Source organism: Serinus canaria, chromosome Z (genome assembly GCF_022539315.1).
Source record: "Serinus canaria isolate serCan28SL12 chromosome Z, serCan2020, whole genome shotgun sequence".
Classification (NCBI taxonomy): Eukaryota; Metazoa; Chordata; class Aves; order Passeriformes; family Fringillidae; genus Serinus; species Serinus canaria.
The window spans coordinates 66,352,005-66,372,751 of record NC_066343.1 but is presented as its reverse complement, the minus strand read 5'-3'; the positions used below and the strand labels follow the sequence as shown (position 1 = coordinate 66,372,751).

General features: G+C 56.8%; 1 protein-coding gene across 1 annotated transcript; it reads right to left on the bottom strand.

Moving 5' to 3' along the window:
* Window positions 1-11,355: 11,355 nt before the first annotated feature.
* Window positions 11,356-18,371, bottom strand: TMEM8B (transmembrane protein 8B). Its single transcript, XM_050987374.1, has 13 exons — window positions 18,144-18,371; window positions 17,550-17,890; window positions 16,279-16,486; window positions 15,996-16,129; window positions 15,602-15,861; window positions 14,996-15,351; window positions 14,600-14,696; window positions 14,268-14,391; window positions 12,835-12,977; window positions 12,475-12,653; window positions 12,243-12,389; window positions 12,052-12,168; window positions 11,356-11,858 (listed from the first exon to the last, which is right to left on the bottom strand). Exons 1-13 carry the CDS (start codon window positions 18,369-18,371, stop codon window positions 11,523-11,525), a joined length of 2,670 nt encoding a protein of 889 aa, XP_050843331.1. The 3' UTR covers window positions 11,356-11,522.
* Window positions 18,372-20,747: the final 2,376 nt, after the last annotated feature.

Sequence of the window (20,747 nt, the reverse complement as noted above, 5' to 3'; positions counted from 1 at the left end):
ATAGACATCATGAAAATGATGTACCATGCCACATGCCATGTGCTGGAGGGCTGGCAGGTGGCCTGACCCTTCTCCCAGAAGAGGAGGGAGACCATGTAGAGGCCAGTCCACGCCAGATCAAGCCCAGCCAGGAAGGTGGGCTGTCGGCGATGGAGAGAGACAGGGAGACTTACTCTGTGATCAAAATCCAATTTTATTGTGGGATACAAGCATTTATATACTAACTATTTTAGGGAGACTAGTAATGTGTACTATAATGATTAGTTTAAAATCACATACACAAACTTATGCATATAACAGCATCTCTTGCTTGCAGAGTTTAATGGGATTTTCTTTTTCCGGTAAACCTGATTAAATCTTCTTGCAATCTAGGTCTAATTTTCAAAGTTGCATTTGCTTTTGCCAAGGCATCCTGTTATCAAATCTCTTATGTTAACCACGTCCAAAATCCACCATCTGTCTTATGTCCCCCAACATTCCAATATCGCCTTTCCTTTTGACCAAAAATACTCTTTTAATGGCCTTAATAATTAATCTCTGCACACATTGAAAGGTATCATGATTAATATGATTTTTATCAAAATTACCAAATACATACTTATTATAAAAAGAATCTGTTAAAAATTCCAGCCACTAAAAGGCTCAGTCTTGATCTTTCTAAACTAAAACCATTCCTGATAGCAGCTGCATTACTGGATTTAGAAAGGCTGCCAGAAGTGTAATTGTACTGAAAGTTTTGCTTCTTATACACAGGGTGACAGGGAGAAAGGTTTTTAGACTGATTCCTTCCCATGTATTTAAAATTAACACAAAAATCCAATTTCACAGAACCCAGGAATTCTAATTCTTGGGGTTCCACCAATGGTATTTCAGGAGGGTAAGGAATCCAATTTGATGTGAGTGGGCAAGCAGACCATGTTGAAGCAGTTGTCATCCCATCTTGAGGATGTATGAATGATGGATCCGCTCATCACTGCCTGGATGCCATGCATGACCTTCAGGGTGAGGTTGCAGTACATGTCCCTGTAGCTCCCCAGCTAGGTGTCCCTGAACTCCTGCCCTTTTCACCTCACACCCTGGCCCATTGCCTGCCCCACCGTCTTCCAGGAGCTTGCCAGGGCACCCCACATCTTCCAGGTGAACACAGCAGCTGGCTGGAGCACCCCATATGTGGCCAAGCTGTGGAGAAGGACCAGGGGCACAATCACAGGGCCCGACAGCAAAGTGGCAGAGGAACAGCAGGTGTCACAGCAGCAGTGAGCAACAACATCACAGCCCAGACATCATCTAGCAGGAGAGAAACATGGGCAGGTAGTGCTGGAAAGGCCCATGACCCCCTGGCACTGCGCCTCATCCCATACCAGCTGCACACCCAGGGTCAGAGGGAAAGGTGAGGCACAGAGGCCTCGTGATGCAGTGGGCAGGGAGCTGGGGTCTGTGGGGGCTGCCAGCAGCAGGGCCAGCCCTGGTGGGCCTGATGCTCCCACCACTGCATACAAAACATCCTCTATGCTCCCAAGCAGGAGCAGAAACTGCCTGGCTGCTGGCCCCAAGCCTCACAGTGATGGGGCTGTTGCCTGCGAACATCTCAGCCCTGGATTTCTCTTCCTGGGACCTATCAGGGTAGGCAAAGGGAAGAGGAAGGTGGGATCTCCCTTCCTGAGCCCTGCTGCTTGCCCTGGTGAAGTTGCAATGGCTGGGCTGTGTTTGTCCATGCCCCACACTGATCTTGCTGCACTCCCCATCATTCCATTGATTGTCCTGTTGTGCTCCCAGTCAGCCTGCTGTGATCCCCATCATCCCACCACACTCCCCAACACCCTGGCTTTCTTCCTGCCATTCTGCCATGCTCCTCACTTGAGTCTACACCTACTCCTTCCAGCCCTGGGGCACAACAGCACCAATCCTTCAGCTCTGAGATGCTGGGGCAGTGGGGTGGGCTGTCCCTCTGCGCTCAGGAGGTGAAGGGCAGTGAGGGGTGCTCTGACATGGGGCTGCAGGAGGGGGCTGGCTGCTGAGGAGGGTGGTGTTGCAGCAAGGACTGGGGATGGGGGATGAGGGGGTGTCCTGGGGGCTGCAGATCGGGGGTGCAGGGGACAGCAGCGGAAGTCCGAGTGGGACTCAGCGTTGTGGGGTACTGGGAACCGGGATTTCAACAGAGTGGTGTGCAACGGGGTGCAGTGAGAGGTGCAGGGCCCGGGTGCAAGGAGGGGTGCAGTGAGGTTGCAGTGAGGGGTGCATTGAAGGGGACAGTGGAAAGAACAGCGGGCTGCAGGGGATGGCAGCGAAGGGTGGAGGGGTGCAGTGAGAGGCGAAGGGGGCTGCAGTGAGGCGCAATGAGTGGCACTGGAGGTGCCGGGGGCGCAGTGAGGAGTGCCGGGGGTTGCCGTGAGGTGCAGTGAGTGGCATTGGAGGGTGCCAGGGCTGCAGTGAGGTGCAATGAGTGGCACTGGAGGTGCCGGGGGTGCAGGGAGGGGTGCCGGGCGTTGCAATGAGCGGCACTGGAGGTGCCGGGGGCGCAGTGAGGGGTGCCAGGGGCAGCGAGGCGCCAAAGGAACACACGGCTGGGCGGGGCCGTGCGAGCGCAGGGATCGCCGTCCCTGAGGGGCAGCTCCCCGCCTGCCAATGCGGGATTGGAGTGACAGCTAGGCAACCAATAGAAGCTCAGAAAGGAGAAGATGGGCGTGTCGGGGCCAGCACGTTACCCAATCGCAGAGGCTGTGACGGAGCGGGGGTGGGGCTCCAAGCGTCACGGGCGGGGCATACCCGGACGGGCGGGCTGGGGCAGCCCCGGGCTGCGGCCGGAGGGTCCGGAGTCTGGCCCGGCCCGCCGGGATTGGGGCATCGCCACCCCGCATGGTGTCCCCATGCCAGGGGCTGGCCCACTGCCACCTGACTCACTGCCAGCCTCCTGCGTGCTGCTGAGCAGGCGGGGCTCTGCTGCCGGGGCCAGGCTGGGCGCTCACGGCACCCTGTGCTCCAGCCTCTGCCTGTTAAGCAGGCTTCCCGTGCCCCCTGCTCCTCTCCAGCTGGGGCTCAGGGCGGTGCCGGGGGGCGGCGGGGCAGGGCTGGACCCCAGTGTCTTCCCAGAGAGCCCCGAGTGCTGGGGTGCAGTGCAGGCGGCCGTTCCAGCGAGCCTACCGGGCTGGCCCAAGGGGATGCAGGTGTGGAAGGGTCTGGGATAGACACAGCAGTCGCCTTTCCTGGGGGTCTCCATCACAAGCTCTGCCTGGTGAGACCTCCCCCTCCAGGCACAGGCAATGTGTCTGCACCTGAGGGCTGGAGTGACAGCCAGGAGAGCACAGGGAAAAAAGGGTGGGCTTCTTCTGGGGCGAGCAAGATCTTCTCCAGGCTAGAAATACAAGTGAAAGCGCCAGCATGTCGCAGCAGGATTTCAGTGTTGCTGTTTAATGGCTGTGGGGCCTGGAGGATGCTGCTCTGGGCAGCCTGGACATACAACTCCTGCCTCTGTCACACACAACAGCTTGCAACAGGGTAGCTGAAACAAAACAGCCAACTGCCAGGGGGGCTAGAATGTATCCCTGGGGTAGTGGAGGCTTGGGGGGAGGATTTTTCCTTGTTTTTAACCCATTCTGGAGAAAGTCAAAGCTGTACCACTCTCCTGATCCTCTCCCTCCTGCATGGCCTGCCTCATGTCCAGAGCCTATGTTTAATGTCTACAAGAATTGAAATAATAAAGCTGTTACCTGCCAGTGGCAGCAAGCTCTTTGCCCCTGTACCTCGCTGCCAGCCATCACACTGTAACCTGGTGGTGATGCTCTGTGCCCACTTGAGCCCAGCCCCATCTCAGAATCCTGGGGTACAGCTAGTGTGACCCAAATGACTGCCCTGAGAGCAGCTTTGGGCTGTGTCTGTAGTTGCCTGCTAATAGTTGAATGCTCAGTCCTGTGTCTTCCCCACTGCAACTTCTCTTTCCTGTCCCAAAGAGTGCTCTAAGGCCTGGGGTGACCGCGTGAGGGGTTCACAGAACTCCTGGCCACTGCTCACCCTGCAGCCCAGCACCAATGGCCACCCTGATAAAGCCCCTGGCCACAGCAAAAGCACGAGGTATTGGCTTTAGGAACAGTACAAGGCCCATGAGCCTTATCTTGAGCCTCATTAAATCCTTCTCATAATCTCCAAATACGGAAGGAGAGGTTTAGCATGGTGGCTGTGACTCCCACCAGCACTCTGTGCACACACCACCCCTGCGTGCTCACGCCTCTCCCTGTGCCAGTGCTCAGTGTTCACACCTCAGTCCTCTCTCCCAGGCTACTGGGTGCCCAACCTGCTACCAAGGCTGTGCCTGCTGCCGCTCAAGGAGGGGTGGCTGGAGGGATGGATGCCACTGAGTTCTGAGGCAACCCAGCTGGCCTTTGGCCCCTTCTCTACTGCATTTTCTTTTAAAAACATGATGTTTTTCAATGGAAATGGAATCACTTTCACCAGCAGCTCTTAGTTCTTCATATGTGGAACAGAAGGCAATGACAGAGTGTTTAGGCTCATGGACTTGACCTGAAGGTCTCACACACCAGAAAACAGCACCCAGAATCTCCCCCACCAAACAGCCATCCAGATGAGATGCAGCACAGCATGGATTAGGCAGAGGTATAATTCCAAAATCCAGAACCCAAGTGAAGCAGGAGAGGGTGTCTAAGGACAAGGAGCGGAAGCTGCTTTGATGTATATCAGGATGTTAATCTTGATATCAAAAGCCCTAGTTCTCTTTTTTAATGAAGTGGCTCCTCCCTTTGAAGTGGATCCTCCTGTGCTGTGCATGGCTGCAGCTCAGGGGGATCCTGCACAAACTTCACCCTCCTCAAATGTTAATTTTTCTCTTGTGATTTGCATGAAAACTATGAGACCAAAGTGAAAACTCAGGGATGAGAGCAGCCAAGCTGCCTTTGCACCTGCCAGACAGAGGACAGGGTCAGACAGATTTTTGAAGTCATGTTGAAGGCAGGGTGCAGGAAGATGCTGTGCCTGGGAGCATTTGGCACCTCCCTGCAGCACGTACAACCTCAGGGTGTACAAACATTTATGAGGTCCCTTGAGAGGAGGTGGGTGTTGCTCCAGGTCCTCCCCCACAACAGGGAGGAAGCCTCCAGCTCAGATTATCCATCTTCCCAACAGGAGACTACTTCATTAGTTAATTAGAACAACAATCCTCATGGGCTCATCTGGGATTTGTAGTTGTGCTGGCGGGAGATTTGCTGACTGCAGGCAAGCCCTGGGGCAAAGCTCCTCAGGAGGGCTTGGCACACGAAGCCCTCAGGGACTTACCTCCCTTCCTGCTGAGCCAGGAGCCTCTGGATTGCACTTGTTCCAAGCCCATTTAATTTTATCCAAAAACATTCCTCTTCAAAATGCGGAGCCTTGTGTTTTAGCTGTGGAGGTGATGAAGCATATTTATGTAAAGTAAGAATAATCTGTAATATTCCTCTCATTGTAGGCACCTCTCGCAGTCCAACAGGAAGCTTCAACATGATTTCTGTAATGCAGGCTCCATTGAGAACTCTGCTCACACATAACAACATATTGCCTAGCACTTGGGACTCAAGGGAAATTTTAGTGGTAGTGTTTGAGTGGGGGGAAATGATTTTTAAGGGAAAACTTTAATCTGCAAGCCATAAAGGGAACAGTGGGTTTTCATCCTATGGACAGTGTTCTCAGCCTCTGCTAACATGATTTTATCTTCCTCTGCAGGCTTGCTTCTTAAGATAAATTTATCCAGGATTGCATTTGGTGTAACAGCTTGATTTCTGTTGGTGCAAGGCTGATTTCTCACAAGAGCAACTGCCTTAATTTCCTACCAGTTGACAGCAAGTGCAGCTGCATTTTGTACTCATAGACTTTGTCCTTGCAATCCCAGCCCTTCTTCTGCTCACCAGCCAGGATGTGCCAAGGCTGCTCCTTCAGCATCACCCCTCTGTGGGCCGTAGATGTCTGCTTCAGAGATAGAAACACTTGGCTTCCTTGTCCTAACAAATAGCTTACAGGACTCCCAGATCCTACCCCAAGATTCATCCAAAGGGGTAAATCTAAGCTGCAGCACTCTGATGCACCCCGGACATCCCCAAACTCTCATTGCTATGGCAACAATTTAGCAAATTTAGCACTGCAAAATTATTTGCAATTTTAAACTGCTGCCAAGATCTCCCTCAAAGGCTCCCTGCGGGTTGTTTTGCTCTGGTTTTTAATGTAACCTTCCCCCCCTTTCATGTGCTCTTCATTTTGGCACAGCTCCCTTCCTTGAGGAATGACCTTTCCCACCCATTTACTCACTCCACTCCTTGGCCATGCTGGCCTTGCAAATCTTGTTAAAGGACATGTTCATTTACTGGAAGTCTCCAGCATGCGGATCTGAGCAGTTCTCATGCTGTCTGCAGGCAGTCTGCCCCCCCGGCTGCTCTATTAATTTCTCTTAGCAAGCTCCCTGATTTCTATGCAGTTCCCTTGATGAAGTTAAGCACAACTCAAGTGGTTCTTCCGCTCGACAGAGCAGGTCTTCGACAGCCCTCTTCTAAATTGCCAGGGATAAAGTCCTGAGTCCAGCCTCCCTGCAGGTTTCCCCACCAACCTCTCCAAGAAACTCAGTTAGCAGCAGCTGTAAATCGTGATGCTTTACATCACCAGCACATTTTCCTGATTTTCCATGTCTCAGTGTCCCCCTTTCCTGTCTGCTGCTCCCTTCCAGCCATGTGACCATGGCAGCTGCTGTTTGTCCCTTGACACATTCCCCCTGCAATGCTCTGGTCCCTGTGGGTACAGCCAAGCCTTTTGTCCCTCATCTCCACGGCACCCGCACCCCTACCCTCATGCCAAACTGGGCATGCCCTGTCACCCTTGTGTTTCCTCACTTCTTCAGGTGTTGTGACATGATGTGCTGCTGGGAAAATGCTGGCTCTCGGTGCCCTGGGTCCCCCTGACATCCTCTTGTCCCTGCTGGGCTGACTTTGTCATGCTCAGCTCTGTCTCAGTTCTGTGGGACAGGTACCTATGGCAGGATGTTTCCCAGGAACAGGGCCCAAGGGAACTGCCCCATGGCACTGCAGCTGGGCTTTCTCCAAATGTAGCTGTGTCTCCCACTTGTGGGTGCCTGGCTCCCAGCTGCTCCTCACCTAGCATGCAGCAGACTGGGGCTGAAGCTTTGAGGGGTGCCTGATACCCCCCGAAGGGCAGGGATGGCAGCAGGGAGGATGAGACCTGGAGCTAGGGGATGAGGAAGAAGGAGGGGTGAGGAAGCAGGCTGTGCATGGGTTGCCCCAGGGAAAATTGGGTTCCTGTGCATGCACTGAGCTGCTCCCTCAGGCTGCCCATGGTGCAGGCACTGCCTGCCGGGCTGGGGGATAGCCAGGGACTGAGCAGGGCAGGCAAGTCCAGTGCCTGTGAACTGCACAGTGGTGCCAGCCATGGGTGATGGATGGGTCTGTGTGGGGAGGGCAGTCAAGCCTTCCTACTCTGATGAGAAAATCATCGAGTGGCTGCAGGGTGCTTCAGGCAAACTGCAAAAATAAGAGAGCAGCCAGGGCATTCTCGGAGCCCTTCATCATCCCCAGAGCAGCACAGTGACAGCCATGTCCGGCCAGGGAGCAAGCTCTGTCTGTATCCACAATGGGATTTACATCGACTGGCGTGGAAAGGCTTTGCCTCCCTGGATCTGGCAGCACAGTGAGCAGGAGGGCTGAGGCCTCCAGGGGATCTGCGCCTCTTGACCCAGGGTTTCATGAGGATACAGAGAGAAAATGCTGAGGCGGGGACAGCAGGGTTTCACGTCCCTCCCTACACACCTGCCTGGGGACTCACCAACCTCCAGGTGACCAATCTGGTGACACCTCCAGCCACCCTTCCATCCACACCTCCCAGCCACGGTGGTTAGCAAGGGGCACAGCACCCTTGTGCACCCAGACAGACCCCAAAACCTTGGACTTCTCACCAGCCCCCATCCACTGCTTCCTAGTCAGGCACACGTGGACAGGGAGAGGAGGAGGGATGCGGGATGCTGCCTGCGTGCACGCAGTCTGCTGCAGGGCTCAATAATTCAGGCCTGACACATTAAAGTTGCATGGCATGCAATTGCCATCTGCAACGACAGACTGCGTCAGGGCTGCTGGGTGATGAGCTAGGACAGGAGTCATTGGGTGGGCAGTGGTGGGAGGGCCCGGCAGCCTCCGAGGAGGGCAGGGTGAGGGCAACAGGAGGAGGGCCTCTTTAGCGGGGGCTCGGGTAGGAGGAGGTTGTGGCAGGAAGCACAATACCAGTGTTTGGGATGCACATTTCCAAGAAACTTGCGTTGGAGCAGGGAGCGCTGGCCCAATGACACTGACAGCCCAGGCAGGATGGAGCAGGGATGCAGCAATCAGGATGATACTGCTCCGTGGGCTGCCACCTTCTTATGCATCCCCTGTGTCCACTGCACACTACCTGTCAGGACAGAGGCGGTAGAGACTTATGCTGCCACACACACGAGTCAAAAACTCTACCCAGCTGTGTCTGTCCCCAGCTCCGTGCCACCACCTGACCTGGTATGGCTCGAATCCCCCCCATCCCTCTCCAGCACTGAGGAAGCAAAGCTCTTCATCGGCTGTTCCGGGAGTTGGTTGCCATGGGGATGTCAGATGTACCTGGCTGTTATAGGGATACTGTTGCCATGGTTATGTGGTTGCTGGGCCTGGCAGAGGCAGGGATGGAACATCGGGAAAGCTGTTTACACTGGGAGGGTGGGACTCACAGAGACCCCAACTCTCTGAGCAGGGGGGTAAGGTGGGAGAGTCCAGCCTTCACCCCAAGTGCATCCTCATGGGGCAGGGGCTGGAGGCTATGGGGAACTGTGACAGAAAAACTCACTAGACCCACAGGCATGGACACACTGGTGCTCCTGATCTTGCAACAAAAGGGAGGTGACACACCATGAGGGAACTGGAGTCCCTCATGGTGTGTCCCAGGAAGAGGAGGGAGAGGCACACACACCCCCTGTGCTGGGTGTCCCACAGGAGAGACCTGCTTCTCCATGCTTGGTGCCTGGAGCAGTGAGCAAACACCCTTCCTGTCCTGCAGTACTGTGTGTTCTGCACTTGCAATGCGCTGAGCTGCGTCCTGACCCAGGCAGGGGAATGGGTTTCTGCCCACCCTGGGACTGGGAGATGAAGTGAGAATGGGGATTCCCAGCTCTCAGCAGGCAGCCCACGGGCCCCCAGGGACGAGCTGGGCTGGCAGAGAGTGCCTGGATTCCCTCCAGTGCTGCTTGGCTGAGCTCCCTCCTGGGCAGTGCGGTCAGATGCGTGGCCTGTCCTTGAGATGAAAAATGCTGTTGCTGGTTTAATTAAAAGGAGAGGGAGCTCTGAGCCGCACCATCTGCCCAGAAAAGCAGAGCCTAGCAGAGCTGGCGTGTGGCTCCTCCATGCTTCCCTGGGCAGCTCTCCTGGCTAAAACTCTTGCCCACCTCTTCCAGGACCCCTCAAGGCTCCAGTCCCACATGTGTCACCCCATTGGTGTCTGCTGTGGCAGGCCAGGGACTGTGCAGCTGTTTGCACAGGGATAGCTCATCCTACCACTGGCTCTGTTATTGTAGAGTCTTCACAAATTTGACAAGCAGTAGGTTTGCACTTCAGCCCTGCAGCAGTGAGACTGGGGATGAGGGATGGGAAAGGATGCTGCATGCAGCCCTGACACCCCCATGAAACTGGGGTGCATTGGTGTAGGACAAGCTTGTGCCCAGTGTGCACTCCACTCCAGAGTGCACTCTTGCTGATGTGAAAGCTAAAGCTGAGCTCCTCGTCCTCTGGGGGCTGCTACTGCCAGTGGGGTGCAATTGGACTTAATTAAAAAATTAATCCTTAATCCGTCACCTGGCCAGACAGGACATTCTGTATGGCAGAGAGAGGGCTGGATAGTGAGCTCAAGGACAGGCCACGCATAAGGGGGGAGCTCAGGGGGGAAGGAGAGTGGCAGATGCAGTTTCCCCAGTCCTTGTACAAAGACTGGGACTCCTGCCCAGGCTGCTCAGCACACTTCTACACCAGGCTGGCTCCCCATGGCTATAGCCCACACCAAGGCCCAGAGACAGAGGCAGCAAACCCCTGAACTCACCAGCACTGCCATGGTCCTCACCAGCTCATTCCGGCTCCGGTTCTGGCAATCCCATCCCCAAAGTTCTCCCCATCTGCCCCCACAAACCTTCAAGCCCACCCTGCTCTGGCCAGCTGGGGCCCAGCTCCCAAGAAGCAGTTTTAATTAGATTGCAATCCTATTACATAGCTGCCTGCCTGCAGTTGCTAATCCTGTTAAGCATCCCGTAAATCTCCCTGTGCCGGGCTCTGTCCCCAGGGGTACAGGGAGGGGGGCTGCTGGCAGGTGGGCTCTGCTCAGCTAAGATGTGGCTGGTAGGATGCAGAGCTTTGCCTCAGGATTCCACCGTGAAGATCCCTGCAGGGCTGAGAAATTCTCAGGAGACTGGGGAAGTCCCCAGAGGGGTGAGAAGTGTCAGTGAAACTTTCCCTGTCCTCCCTGGACCCCTCTGAGATGCTGATGCTGAGTGAAACCCCCCTGTCCTTGAGGTACACTCTCAGCCCAAGAGTCTGTCACCACACCATGGTCACCAGTGGCTGCAGTGGGTGCTGAGCCCACAGGTCTGACCGTAAGCCAGACAAGGAGCAGGGGTGAGAAAGGGCTGTCCCTGCTGGGTTACAGGGTGCAGCCCAGGCAATGCCCCTCCCACTGGAGCCCAGTGCCCTGCAGAGACAGTGCTGGTGGCAACAGCAGGGACACAGGGTCACTAGTCTGGGTGACAGTGACATGTGGGGTGCTGAGGCAGGCTGTCCCAGGCAGTGGGGTGACACTAACACACTATGGGCTCCTGGGGCTGTGGCCTTTGAAGGCAGAGGCCTCTCAGAGCTCTGCATTGCCATGGCAGGCAGCAGCAGCAGCACCCAATGGCCCTACCCCCACAGCTATGGGCTCACCACAGTCCTGCAGGCTTGGAGAGGATGCAAGGTTGGATGCCCTGGTACAGCACAGCTACTCCTGGGTCAGACATGACAGCCATCCTGTGAGAGCACAGTGCCCCGACAAAGACATCCCAGCCTTGCAACCTGTCATGACAGGAGCCAAAACACTACAGTCTCTGCTCCCCACCTCCTGCCAGCCACTTTGCTCTGTTGGAGCTGCATCAGCTCTAGAGCAGCCACCACAAAGTGGCAGCTCTGACTGAGAGCCAGAGACTGTTGCCATTCCTCCCCTCCACACCTAACCATTCCCGCTTGGCAACTCCATGGCCTGGCATAGAGAGGAATGTGACCTAGGTCAGCCTTGAGATCCCACAGCTCCGCCCCAGATTAAGCCACAGTAACCCCTGGAGACAAGTTCAATCAGGCTGTAATTGGAAGAACAGGTTGGCACAGGTGACTGTGTGCCTGTCCAGAGGAGTCCTGGCACCCCCAGAGATGGGTGGCCAGCAAAGAGAGTGGGTGCCAAGCCCCACAGGGCTGCTCTCCACGACGGAGGAGTCTGAGCTGGCGTCACCATCAGCTGGTACAAATACTGTTGATGGAGGCCACAGCGGGGTCAACGAGCCCCAGCTCCTCCTGCTCATTGACACAGAGCTGGTACCCACATCCCTTGCGCCGGGGCAGGGGCCCCAGGCGCCGACTGGGCTTGGCACGGGGTGGCAGCAGGAAGCCGACGCTGCCAGCAATGAGCAGGTGCCAGATGCTGTGGATGTAGAAGTAGTTCTCCTCTGTCTCCACGAAGGCGTAGAGCAGCACGGCCGCCGCTGCAATCAGCGCTCCCGGGCACAGGTAGAAAGCCCAGCGCTTCCAGGTCGGAGGGTAGCAGTGGCGGCGACGGATGGTGCGAGCCGTCTGTTGGGGAAAGGACAGGCTGGAACAGGACCCACAGCAGGGACAGGGATGACCTCTGTGCCACGGTGACTTACCCCTCAGGAGCCAGGGAGCGGGGTTCATGGGGAAGGGTGAGGGCAGAAGAGGGGAGATGCTCGTGGGGTCAGGATGCTGAGCGCAGCCAGGATGGGGACATAAAGGGACATCATCTTACCCAGGCGACGGCCATTATCCCCAAAGCGAAAAGGCTGGGCCCCAGAAGGTTCCAGAGCCCGTGACGGTCCATCTGTAGAGCCATGGACAGGAGCATGGCCCCCAGCAGGTACAGCACCTGTGGGGCAATGGGGCACCCATCAAGATGAATCTCTTCCATGCCTGCCCTGCATGCTCCCTCCCCACACTTGCCTGCTTGACTATGGGCTGGAGCCGGGCCATGGCGATGACAGTGACCCAGACAGACATGAGAGAGCCCAAGAAGTCACAAAACTGCAGCACATCATACTCCATGATGCAGAACACCACAATGCCCGGCTGGTCGCAGGCATGGTAAAACTGGGGTAGCAGGAAAAGGGTGTGAGAGCTGCCCTGCACAGCCCCAACCTTTCACCTTCCCCTCAGATGCCCCACGCACACTCACAGTGGAGAAGAACATGGTGAAGATGTAGACAGCAGCTTCTAGGAGGTAGTGGCTGCGGACAGCAATGGCCACGGGAGGCACAAACATGACATTGCTGAGGCACAGCAGCAGTGTGGAGAGGAGCTGGAAGCCGTAGGAGAAAGCCTCCGCATTGTCCGTGCAGCCCCAGCCGTTCCAACCTGTGACCAGGGAGAGCTGCCATCACCACTGCAGCACTCACAGGGTCTGGGGGGGTGAGCAGGGAACCCCCTTTCCAGCACCCTGCAGAGACCTGGCACGAATGGACTACTGGGACACAAGTGGTATCCAAGGGGAAGGGGAAGGATGCAGGGGTCCGCGGGTGCCGGGCTCAGCTCTCACCAGCCTTGCACTCGCAGGCAGCGTACAGGTAGTTGTTGGTGCGCAGCAGCTTGCACTGGCCGTAGATGCCGCAGTCATTGATGCAGGGTGAGAGGTAGGCGCGCAGGTACACCTCAGCTGTCACGTTGGTGCAGGGCTCAAACCTGCATGGTGGGAGAAAGGGGTCAGTCCTCACCCTGTGCCCTTGAAGAGCTCCTGCCTCTACCAGAGCCACCTGTCTCACCCAGACTTGGTAGGTGATGGGAGACTCAGGGACTGGGCAAGCTTGAAAATGAGATTCTTTGGTGCTGTGCGGGTAGCTGAGAGCTGGTCCCCAAGGATCCTGCGTGCTTCAATTGTTTGTGCCAGTGTGAGTGAGCAGGAAGAACATGGCCATGCTTAAAGCCCCTCTGCCTTTAGCAGCACACTCAGCTGGTTCCTATTTCATTTGGGTTTTTCTGTGCAAACACTACGCCCTGCAATGGCCATGTGTGAACCCATCAGGGAAGGGCTGACTGTGACTGGCAACTTAGCGTGAACTAGAAATGCAGCAGAGGAGTCAGAGCAGGCACACCAACCCCACTGCCCTGGGCTGCTCCTGCACCAGACTCTGGGCACTGCCAGCACCTTCTCAGCTCCAGCACACCTAGGAGCACAGGCAGCTCCACAGGCCAACAGCATGTACCAGCTGCTGGCTGGGCACACCACAGGCACCCCAACATGCACAAGTATGTACACAGTGCCAGCTGAATGTGTGTCTGCTCTCCACTATGTCCTCATACAGTCTAATTTGCACATATGTGTGTGCAGAACATACACAGCACTGGCTGCTTCACAAAGCCCTGACTGCTTGTGCAAACCAGAATATGCACACAGAGCTGGCTGCACATATGCACCTGAACATGCATGCAGCACCATCCACACCTGTGTATCCTTGCACATACAGACGCACACACACACACACAGACCAGCCTCACTCTTCCACAAGGCTCCAGGCAGACAGAGACCAAGAACAGAGCCACAGCAGTCCCTGGAGATGCTGAGCAGAGCCCCAGCCTGACCAGAGATGCCCCCTCACTAGCAGAGCAGAGCCCTGTCCTCCCAGTGACAGCCTGGTCCCCTCCCAGGCATGGGTACAGATGGGCCCTCCCGCGGGGGCGGAGAGGCACTGACAGATGCCCGGCGTTTGCGAGCTGACAGGCACTTCCTAACCGCGAGACAGAGGGAAGAGCCGCGGGGACCCGCAGATGGTCAGGCAGACGCGAGTTGGAGCCATCCGTGCCCACGCAGCACTCACACGGTGACACACGGCCCGCAAAGCCACGTGCGCACAATGAGCGGAGACACGCAGCACGGGGCACAGGCACATCCACAGACCCACGGCACGCACAGGCACAGGTCACGGTGAGGACATCCCCCCTTGGGGCACAGGGGGGATGTGCCAGGGCTCTTACCCGTGCTCCGTAGCACAGAGCGAGCGCAGGCTCAGGTACCAGCTGCCTGTCTGAGGGTAGGGGATCCGCAGGCGGCTGAGGCTGGCTGTGGCATTAACAGAGAGCAGGAAGCCTGCCAGAGACTCTGTGGGCCAGAAGAGCTCTGGGTGAGCAGAGCAAGGTGCAGCCCTCTGCCCTGGACAGAGCTGGAACAGGGACAGAGTACCCTGTGCCAGGCTCCAGGGCCACATGCCCCCATGGTCTCTGCGGCCTCCCTCCACCCAGCCTCTTGCCAGATATAGGGGTCATGACCCCATGGACATGGCAGGATGGACATGCACAGCCCAGCCTACCTGTCTCACAGGTGACCGAGGTGTTGTCACCAGATGTCAGTGGGACTCCATGGTTAAGACACCCAAACACTGTCACATTCTCACCACACAGGGAGCTCTGATGGCAGAGGAGATGGCCTTAAACCAGTGCCAGGGATGTCCCCTGCTCTGACAGCGCTTGGATCACAGCACACAAACTAGCAGTGCCCTAACCCACTGCCCTTCACCCAAGAACACCCCAAACCTGAGCCTTGGAGCACCCTAATCCATTCTCCATCACCCAAAAAATTCACAACCACTGCCTATGACTCCAAATCCTGTTCCCTGCCCTGCTGCAGCCTTGACATCACCCATCTCCCATCCTGCCCCTCGTCCCAAGGTACCCTGCCCCACTAAGGGTGTATGTGGCCACCTCACCACATTGAGCCGCAGCTCCAGGTTGAGCACCCCACCACTGTCCAGCACTGGCAGGAGGTTGATGACGAAGACAGCAGGGCGGTCAGGCGGCACTGACACGTTGGGCCCAAAGAAGATGTAGAAGTGGACAGAGAAGGTGTCTAGCTCGTTGCGCAGCGTGGGCCGGACGGGCCAGCACCTCTCTTCGGTGTGCAAGTTGACAGGGATGGGGACTGGGTGCTTTGTGTCATTGGGGCTGGTGGGTGGAGGGCTGTCCCCCAGTGCCAGCCCACCCGCAGAGCCGAAGGAGTGGGGCATGTTCATGGAGGCACTGGAGGGCAGGAAGGGTGTCCGGGCCAGGCTGGGTCGGGAACAGTCTGGAAGGACAGAGCCATCAGCCTGAGCACCACACAGCTCCAGCCCCCTCTTAGTTCCCACCTTCCCTTCTTGCCCACCATTCATCTCCGTTTGCAACCCAGCCCCAACACCTCACAGCATTCCCATCCAAGCAGAGCTGGGTATAAACCCGTGCCCCGCTGTGGACAGATCCCGTGGGCATCCTTTAGCCCCCACACCAAAGCAGAGTCAAGACCATGCCTCCACCCACACCTGTACATGCACCCTCACCTGTGAGCTGCACGGTGACCTGAAAGGAGATGGTACCCGGCACCCCAGGGTGTTTCTCCACCAGCACGTAGTACCAGTGCTGCCAGAAGGGCAGGTCCTGCGCCAGCTGGCAGGGAGTGTGCTCCCGGCAGTCCAGGGTTGTCGAGTTGTGCAGGGGGGGAGCCTTGGCCCGCACACGCAGCCAGAGTGGGCAGCCCTCGGCGCCACGGCACCGCAGCACCTCCACAAGCACTCGTGATGTGTAGCTGGGCACAAAGACCCTGCGGGACAGCAGTGCCAGGTTGTGCCCATCACTATGGACTAACAGGGCTGGGGAGGGAAGCCAGAGGGATGGGACACCCTCATCTCCCCACCCTGAGAATGCCTCCTCCTTAGGTGACCTTCTCACACTCACTTGTAGAGGCAGGAGCGGTTGTGGGGGGCCAAGCTCTGCTCGGTGACATGACCAGGGTACAGCACAGCGATGTTCACCAGGCGCTGCACGATGAGCTGTGGCTGGAAGAGATACTGGCACTCCTCGTAAAGCCCCTGCAGCAGAGGAGAGTCAGCACAGGGCAAGGGGCACAGGGCACAGACTCCACTTAGAACACCTGCCCTGGGCACTGCCAGCCCAGGACAGTCAGACCCAGCCATGCACCCCCCTCCCTCCCCCGCCATGATCCCTCCAGGTCCTTCACCTTAACGGAGATCTTGCCCTCATCTTTGGGCAGGTGGGCAGCCAGAAACCAGTCCCCGGGCAGTGGGCTGGTGACATTGAACACGCCTGTGGTGCGGTTGGGCAGGGTCCAGGTGAGGGTCAGTGCGAAGGAGCCAGGGACGGCCGTGTCCCTGGGGAAGTGCGTGTGCAGCGGGTTAATGACAGAGGGAGCCCCTGAGCGGAAATACCTGCAAGAGAGACAGCAGTTAGCAGGGTGTAGGCTGGGCATCGTGGCAGGGCCAGTATGTCCTGCATGTGGGTGTCTTCCTCTATGCTTAAAGACATCATGGAAGGTGGGACCTTTCTGGAGACTGAGCTTTCCTGAGTGGGTGTTCAAGCAAAACAGTTCATCTATGAGATGCACAGAAGAGTGGAGCCTGCATTGGTCCTGGGAAGATGAATCATGGGGAGAGAGCGTACATGTTGTCTGGGTTTTGGCTGGGATAGGGTTCATTTTCTTCTGAGTGGCTGGTACAGTGCTGTGTTTTGGATTTAGTATGAGAATAATGTTGATAACACACTGACGTTTCAGTTGTTGCTCAGCAGCGCTTACCCTAAAGCCCTTTTCAGTGTCTCATGCTCCGCCAGAGAGTGGGTGCACAAGATGTTAGAAAGAAGCATGGCCTGGAGAGCTGACCCAAACTGACTAAAGTAATATTCCATACCATAAAGAAAAACATTCTGTTCCATATAGAATCTCCTGCCCAGTGTCTAAACTTGGGAGAGTTGGCATGGAGCCACCAATCATTGCTGGGGGACAGGTTGGGCATCAGTCAGCATGTGGTGAGCAACTGTGTGATGAATCAGTTATCTTTCCCGGGTTTTATTTCTCTCTCTCCTTTTTGTTACTGTTATTATTATTATTTTTGTAGCTGTTATATAATTAGTGATACTGGCATATTTATTTTGATTAGTTAACTGTTTTTATCTCAACCCACGAGTTTTACTTTTTTTCCATGATTCTCCTCCCCACCGGGGGAGCAATGGGGGGATGAGCAAGCAGCTGCGTGGTACTCAGTTGGCAACCTGCTCTAGTGGAACATGTCCCATGGTAGCAGGTTGGAACAAGATGATCTTTAATGTTCTTTCCAACCCAAAGGATTCTGTGGGTCTGTGATTCTTTGACTCTATAGGTACACGTGCTTGTGCAAGCAAAGAAGCAGGCAAGAGCAGGCAAGCTGTGGGGCAAATCCAGGCAGGAGCGGCAGAGGCAGGCAGGAAGGATATAGGCAGGCTAGGCTGCTTACTCACACGGTGATGCTGCGGTCTGGGCATTGATCCCCAAAGGTGCCACCTTGCTCCTTGAAGGTGATGAGGTTCCAGACGGCGATGACTGTGTCCTCAGGAATGTGGAAGTGGAAGAGCTCGATGCTGGCAAAGGAGCGGAAGGGGCTGAGCTTGCGTGGTGTGCGGGTGAAGTAGTCGGTCACAAAGAGCCCGTCTGCAAAGGAGACCCAAGTGGCTCTCAGTAGGGCAAAGGACTGGGGAGGGGGTTGTGGAGCACCCCCCCAACGCAGGTCCACCACCCAGGCTCTGATTATGTCACAAGTTTCCAGCAGCCTGGAGGCAGGAGGGGCTGGGACAGTGCCATTTCAGTGAGACCCCAGGGCTGATGTCAGCTGTCCCTAGCTGTGTCACCCAGCCCTGACAAAGTCCGCATCATTCCTGGTTCAGCACAGCCTCAAGTCCAGTTCACCAAGCTGTGGGTACTGATGGTCAGTAACCTGAGAAGCCCGTGGTCCTGGCTCCTCATGCTCTGCTCCCTGCATTTTACCTGTAATAGCAAAGGGACATTCTTCATGGCTTCAGCTATCCCGTAGCAGGTAAGGTCCCACAGGAACATACCTTCCCCCTCATCTGCCTGCTGGAGAGGCTCAGCACCGAGCCCATCATAAAGTGCAGAGTTTCATCCTCGATCCACAAGAAGAAGGAGCAAGCAGAGCACTTCCTGCACTGCCTCCCAGCTCTCACATGGTTTGTGGAGGAGGAACGGTGCACATATGTGTGCACATATGCATACGTGGGTGCTGTCTGCATGCACGGCATAGTGGAGGCGTGCAAACCCACGCCCATGGGGGTGTGTGACTGTGCACAGCCCTATGTCTGAAAGATGCTTCCTGCAAGCCCATGGCACAGGTGGGGGCCACCTCCCCCTACCAGCTGCCTGACAGGTCGATTTTCAGGGGTTTCCAGGAGCCCCAGCAGCAATGAGACAGGCACTTCTTTGTCACAAGGGAGAGCAGGACTTGAGACAGCAGCCATAACTTCACCTACCATTACCACACTACACCAGTGGCAGCCTGGGAGACCCATCCATTTTTCTTTAGAGACACAGCAAGAATGAGATACCCCTTTTCACAAGCTGCTGGAAAGGTGGAGGCCAGAGGCCAGCAGAGGGTGGGCTCGGAGCAGGTCTGTGCCCAGGAGGACTTGTCCAGCATGAAATGGGATAGCTGAGAAGAGGGTCTGCTTTGAACCACATGTTCTTGGCCGGGAGTGTGCGCATGTGCTTGTATGCACGTGTGTTTGTGCTGCGTATGTGCAGCCCCAGCAGGCTGTACACTGACATGCATCTGCTCCCTTGTCTGGAACAAAGGCAGCTCCCCCTCCCCTTCACTCCCAGCCGACACAAGCCCGGCATGAAACACCTGTCTCCTCAATGCAAGAGCATCTGATCCCAATTTCTCCATCAGGAACCACCTGGTCACTCCACAGCCCCACGTGGGGACAGTGACCTGGCAGGGGACCCCAGGGAAGGTGTTAAACACAACTCCAGAAGGTGAAGTGGGGGAAGGACACGGAGCTACCCAGTCCCAGCGCAGTCCCCCTACACTCTCTCACCCAGGGCAAGGTGAGGGAACTGGTTGAAGCAGAGGGTCAGTCTGAGGCGGCATGGCAGTGCAGCCAGAGCACGGGAAAGGTGCTGGAGGATGGAGCGGGACTGCTATCCATGGAAGCGGAGTGGATGGAAGGAGAAAAGCTAAAGCCCCTCTTCTTCAGGCCGGCGAGCGGCCTGAGCCGCAGGACCCCAGGCCCGCTGCTACAGCCTCAGGTCGCGGCCGGCGGTCAGCACCGCGGACAGCTCCGCGGCCGGCGGTCAGCACCGCGCACAGCTCCCGCTGCCGCCCCACCGCTGCACCCCGGCGCCGGCAGCCCCCGGCCAGCTTCCCTCCTTCCCGGAGGATGCCCCCTCGAAGCCTCCAAGTATCCTTCCGCATCTCGGTCACTAGGCCAGCTCCCTGCCCCACAGCCTGCTCCTGGTCTCATACTGTCGTTGATGTATCCCCCGCACATCCTGACGCCCCGCTGGACACACACCCCCGTTTCTGCAGGCTGTCTATCTCCACTGCCCCCTGCACAAAGCCTTCTGCCCTGCATCTGCAACCCCCCGGGCCCACTCACTGCCCACGCACACGCCTCCGTCCCAGGGTGTTCCACTGCCTGTGCACTGCCTGTGTCCTCCTTGCATGCACAACTCTGCACCCCACTGCTCATCTGTCTCCATGCCCCATTGCAAGGGTACACCCTGCCCCACTGCACGTACATCCACAAATCCCATTCCACAGACATCCAGTAACCTCTACACAGGCATCCTTGTAACCCATTATGCAAACATCCCCCTGCACATGCATCTCTGCACCCACCGCACCCACCTCATGTCCCAGTCTAGGTGTACCCTGTGTCCCATGACACCCCACACCCAACTGGGGACACCTCTGTACTCTGCAGCATATCTGCCCCAAACCCCACTGCATGCTGGCCCCATCCCTTGCGCCACACTCACCATGTCCCATCACAGGTGTACCCCACATCCCAGGACGCCATCCCCCCATAGCTGTGCCCTTGTGCTCCATTCTTATCGCACCCTGCCCCACTGCATGCAAACCTCACATCCCATTGCTCATGTAGCTCATCCCAAGCTACGCATTCCAAGTGCATCCCCTCATCCCCACCACATGGTGCCCCAAACCCCACACCTGCAGCCCTTCTGCCCACCACATCTCACCCACTCCCTGCCCCACTGCATGCACACCCCGCATCCCATTGTTCGCATACTTCCACCCATCCCAAGTACATCCCTCTGCCCCATGGCTCCTCACGGAGCCCCGTGACTCACACCTCCAGCCCTCCTGCCCACCGCGCACACCCCCGTGCTCCATTCCAACCTGGCCCCCGCCCTACTGTGTGCACACCCCACATCCCATTACTCGTCTACCTCACGCCCACTACACGCTCATCCCGCTGCCCCACGGCACGCTATCCTGTGCTCCGCCGCACGGACCCCGTACCCCGTGCCTGCATCCCCCTGCCCTCCACACACATCTCCGCGCTCCAATCCCACCCCCGCACTGCGCGCACACCCCACATCCCATGCCTCCCGTACCTCACACCCACCCCAAGTTCACCCCCTGTGTCCCGCCGCACGCACCCCCGCGCCCGAAAGCTCCT

Bases quoted from the DNA above. Each gene is read 5' to 3' on its own strand.
- TMEM8B (XM_050987374.1), bottom strand. From the start codon at position 18,371: ATGGGCGTGGGTTTGCACGCCTCCACTATGCCGTGCATGCAGACAGCA. The intron at 17,891-18,143 runs GTATGTTCCTGT...GGGTCTCACTGA, and splicing joins GCAGGCAGATGAGGGGGAAG to AATGGCACTGTCCCAGCCCC. The intron at 16,130-16,278 runs GTGAAGGACCTG...CCTCTGCTGCAG, and splicing joins AGGGCAAGATCTCCGTTAAG to GGGCTTTACGAGGAGTGCCA.